Raw genomic sequence first — 5,202 nt, forward strand, 5'->3', positions numbered from 1 at the left:
TATTTATTCTATGATACATATCAGTAGCGTATACCTGTAAGTTATCCAATTATGTGGAAGACCACTTGTCTAGATACCTATAAAGCCCACTGTAACCAAGCTGTACGGATGCGTTTCCATGGCCTAAGGGTTGCCTGTCTTATTACCCAAAGATCCTGCAAGGTTTATCACCTCACACATTCATCTCAAAGGTGAAGCCAGAGACGTCACATTGAGTACTCGGCCATGTCACCTGTCTGAAATGTGCCCAAGATTTTTCCCTCACAACGTCGCGTTTTGTGCAGAAGAGAGGCTTTAACGTTGCTGCATCAAAAAAAAAAGCAAGAAGCCAATAGCTGAACATCTACGCTACATTAGGCTCTGCTGGCTCGCAAGACATTTGACCACGGTGCCAACAGCCAAGTTATAGATGCAGCTATGGCAGAGGCTGTACCACAGAAACAACAGATGAATGTGGTCAAGATAAAATGAAATCGCTTTGTTCACAAATTCTTCAATACATCATGAAAAAGAATGGCTCACTTATGGATAGTATGACGTCTACTGTGTTCAATAGGATTGTACCTTCAGGAAGTTATCTTTTGAATGCAATCTTAAGAATATATTGTGGTGTTCAATTTAGGCTGTACACATAGCAGACGTGCAAAATATGGAACACATTCTGAGGGTTAAATGCAGAGAGGATTGCTGAAGCTGATACAATAGGAAAGCATAGGGATACTAGATATCGTAGAAAACAAATGTGACAATAGGATAGGTGTAAGTGAAACTAGTGCAGCTGTCACTTATGAGAGCAAAAAGTTATACAACTCACTACTAGCACAATGGTACAAAATGTTAAAAAGTGATGATGAAACAAAAGTTGGTTGGTTTGGTTGGTTTGTGGGGTTTAACGTCCCAAAGCAACTCAGGCTATGAGAGACGCCGTAGTGGAGGACTCCGGAAATTTGGACCACCTGGGGTTCTTTAACGTGCACTGACATCGCACAGCACACGGACGCCTTGCTTTTCGCCTCCACCGAAAAGCTGCCGCCGAGGCCGGGATTCGAAACAAAAGTGTCCTTGAAAGTGCTTCCACATAAATGAGATGAAAGTGATTGGCATAAAATGTATGCCCCTTCCTTAAAATTCTCAATTTGAAGCTCACAAAGAACAATGAAGATAAGGCTACAAAAGCAACTAACAGAAAAAAAATAATGAAGCAGTTATACACAGCTGCAATCATTCGATAAACATCTCGAGTGATGAAGCCATGCTTCAGTGGCTTAGAGCATGAATATGTGAGCTTTACCAACCCTCTTTTAACATATGTGAGTGCCGGAGGGCATGTGGCAGCAGCAAGAATGTGTCAAGAAGCAACTGGCCCAGATAGCAGCCTCATAATAGGGGTATGGAAGGTCTACACACAACGGTATCATGGAGGGAGATATTTTATGGAACAAGATATGTAGCAATGTACAAAAGGAGCAAAGCATTTTGTAGAGCTGCAGTCAAAAATTTATGAAGGCCATTCTTATCAAAAAGTTTTTATTTCATTCCTGCGCTTGTGCATCATTATTGTGACTATGGGTTATATAGTGTAACATGAAATGTCAAGCAATTTATCTCGAACACAAACGAATGCATTCTTTCCCTTGCGAAGCCACCTTCAAGAACTTTTGCCAGTGGGTGCACATGCACATCAATATCACCTAGTTACAAAACAGAGAAGTCAATAGTTGCCTTTGTAAAAAAAAAAATGAATACAAAAATGTTCATTGATAGCCGAGCCACACAAATGATGCAGAGGTTAAACAGGTTATCTGGGATCTTGATTAACATGAATAAAGCATCGGTAATTGCAGTGCAAAGTGAAAATGGCAAATTTTGCAAAAGTGGAATCTAAAATTGCCAAAATGGGTTGACAAGTTGGCGGGGCCCTCATTTTTCGTGCATACAACAATGAAAGACAATGACCACCAAATAGATGCACAAATTATCCTTGGGACAACTAGTTGATTGCTGTTCATCTACATTCAGCATATGAAGGAAGCAATAGAAAACAAGCATAAAGCCAACCAAATACAAAGAAGCACAGCTCGCTTCACTCTGCAGTTTGTGGAAAAACACAGTGGGCACCTCACATTTCACCCTAGTAGCACACAAGATAGGTGTAACGAAATGGACTCTGCTATGGTAAACGACTGCAGACACATCCACCAGGGTACATGTATGTCAAATATTCTCACTGAAGTAGTATGTCGCAGACTGCTTACTTGCCACAAACACCAAAGTGAATTGTGAACTATATGTGCACGCACGTCCTACTCAGAATGGCACTTCTGGAGGTAGAAGGAGAACGTTTTTGTACCTTCCTGCGTTTCATTGACATGAAGCACTTAATAAAATGCACACTGAGTTTAAGCAGAACACAAAAAAGCAAAGTATACAACAAAGAATGACAGCTCTCAGCGAGAGCCACAGCACTTGTAGAATACACTCAGTATGTCTACAGATGGTAGACAAAAAATTATAGCACCAAAGAAAGGTTTGGTTTGGTTTGTGGAGTTTAACGTCCCAAAGTGACTCAGGCTATGAGAGACGCCGTAGTGAAGGGCTCCGGAAATTTCAACCACCTGGGGTTCTTTAACGTACACTAATATCGCACAGCACACGGGCGCCTTGCTTTTCGCCTCCATCGAAAAGCGGCCGCCGAGGCCGGGATTCGATCCCGCGTCTTTGGGAACAATAGTCGAGCGCCGTAACCACTGCGCCACCCCAAAGCTGAACTTGGTTCTTGCACATGCTATCAACAAAATGTACACCAAAGAGATGGTTATATCCCAAACCCACAGAAAAAATTAAGACTTGGACGGCTTTTCAGCAGTATGCTATCGAACATGAAGCAGTAAGAATGTGCACATTGATCACTTGTGGCATATATCAAAATCATGACAGCGAGTGAAAATCTCAAGTGCAGGTGATCAAGTTGTTCCTGTCCAAGTTAATATAAATGTTGCACGTCCTCTTCCTTGTACTTGTTGATGTTCCTGCTGCGATTACCATTTGCAGGTGGCGTCAATGTCATGTGATCTGCACACACTACAAGCTGTAACGATCTTCAAAAAGAGCTGTCCATCTGCATAGCACTTCACATCTGATGTGGCCGTCCAGGGACAAGGCGTGGCCTCCCAGATTATACAAGCCTAGCAGAGAGGTTAATGATGTTGAATATGGCCCCAGGACTTCTCGCCCACACGATGACTCGGATGGGAAGTGCTGCAACGGCTGCACATGGTCCACACGATCACCTGCAAATGTTTAGTGCCTAAATTATATGCAAATAAAATATCAAACACGCATGGCACAGGAACATTCAAAATCATCAAAGCTGCAAGCTATGCTGCGGTAAAGTGTAATCTATGAATGCAAGAAATGGTCAGTGCAAAACCTAAACCTAAGTGAACCCTTTCCGTAACAGGTAAAGACGGCTTGGTGGCGGAAATTGTATTGTGACGGCTAACTTTTTCTTTCTTTTTTTTTTTTTTTTGCAATTAAAGGAACGACTTATATCAGGCGATTTCACTTGTTTTTCCTTTCTCGGTCGTCGAAACCATTAACCAAGAAATCTTGACAACTACAAGCACACTCAGTTTTTTTTTTTTTTTTAAGTTCGTGCAGTGTAGAGAAGTTGAAGAAAATTATAATGCGTCGTAGAAATAGGCAGCTAAAAGCAACGCAAAGTGCTGATTAAAAATATCGGATTCGCCGCATGCGTCCTGTAAGTATTCCTTTATTCTTCAGTCATTTCCCGCCTGTGTACAACTTGAATGCGAATGACGCTGTATGAACAGTCACCTTTGCAGGTTTTCCTATTGCACTTACCTCTGTGATGCTCGACGTGCTGCAGCATTTCCAGCAGATTGACTGCGTTGCCTTGCTGGTCGACACCCATCGAGAAGCCCGACACATTCCAGGAGCTCGTTGCTCGGTCGAACGAATACATTTCGTGCCATCCTACATCAGAGGCGTTCACCACTGCCGATTCCACCCGAAACACCAGTAGCTCAACAGTTCAACACTCCGAGCGCAGGGCAATTCTCGCCTCGGAGCTTGCAAAGCCGCCACACTACACTCCTCAGATCTGACTGTACTGACGAGCTATCTTTCAAGACAATTTGACAGCATTGCTGTGCTGCAGCAAATCCTCGATCACTACTTGCAGACGACGAACGGCACGAAGACCACTCGTAAGCGTACCGCCCTCCATGGCCGCCGCCATTGCTGGGTTATTATAACCGCGCAGACCAATAATTTCTTACCATGGGAAGAAAGGGTTTGAAATAAGAAAGCAGTTAGCGCCGTAACGCGGCCGCACGCTTCTGCCCCAATTAGAGATTGTCTCAAACGTCCTTTATTTCATACGCGCTCGTAATTTGCCTTTCTATTCCGTTTAAAAAGCCATACAAGGTGTATATAAAGTTATCCTTTTACTTTTAATAACAAGCTAAGAAACTACGGTAGGCTAACGGCTGCATAAATCAGCTTGCCTGTCGCCATAGTCTCATTAGCATAATTCGGGCACCTCGCCACTCGGCGAAATTATGGCGGCCAAACGTCAGCAATTTCGGTAATGGCGGCACGTCAGTTACGTCATGACGCGTCAATTTGACGTAATCTAAATATGCTTGCGTATCACGTGTTTCACGTGACATAGCTTCAGCCAATCAAATTTGAGCATCCGCTCCTTCCCAGTATGCCATTATTTTCATCACATTGGTTAATCGAGCGTAAGTGTTCTCCAAACCACCATCAGTAACTTTGCTTCCACTCCAAAATCATTCGTATTTGTCATCCAGGCAACAAGGATAGCTCCGGTTGAAATCAATTTTCACGGCTACGTCATTTTGACGTAACCGCTAAAAGTGCTTGCCTCAACTGATGGTTTCGCGCCACAAGTTTGAAGCAAGTGACTCTTTTCTGAGCCAATCAGAAAGACAATATGGCGCCGCCAGGGGAAGGCGAATATCGAGGATCGGGCCCCAGGTTCATTTACCCGGCCGCTGGTATCTCTGAGCCCCAAGGCCTCAGGAAGAGTGACTGCGCCTGCATCGACTTCCGGATGGGTACCATTACATTCGAGTATAATATGGTTATTGTTTCGGGGGATTTATCACATAATACACATGTTCATCTTCGTGGTTAAATCTCTTTTTTTTTTAG

The 5,202-nt window shown here is 43.3% G+C and overlaps 1 protein-coding gene across 1 annotated transcript; it reads right to left on the reverse strand.

Moving 5' to 3' along the window:
- Window positions 1-1,148: 1,148 nt before the first annotated feature.
- On the reverse strand, window positions 1,149-4,833 carry LOC146184240 (uncharacterized). The gene is made up of 2 exons (XM_084609313.1): window positions 3,865-4,833; window positions 1,149-3,290 (listed from the first exon to the last, which is right to left on the reverse strand). The coding sequence occupies exons 1-2, from the start codon at window positions 3,983-3,985 to the stop codon at window positions 3,082-3,084; spliced, it is 330 nt and encodes a 109-aa protein (XP_084465439.1). The 5' UTR covers window positions 3,986-4,833; the 3' UTR covers window positions 1,149-3,081.
- Between the last annotated feature and the right edge of the window lie 369 nt (window positions 4,834-5,202).

Source organism: Amblyomma maculatum, chromosome 7 (assembly GCF_055883805.1).
Source record: "Amblyomma maculatum isolate TAMU_Amacu chromosome 7, ASM5588380v1, whole genome shotgun sequence".
Taxonomy (NCBI): domain Eukaryota; kingdom Metazoa; phylum Arthropoda; class Arachnida; order Ixodida; family Ixodidae; genus Amblyomma; species Amblyomma maculatum.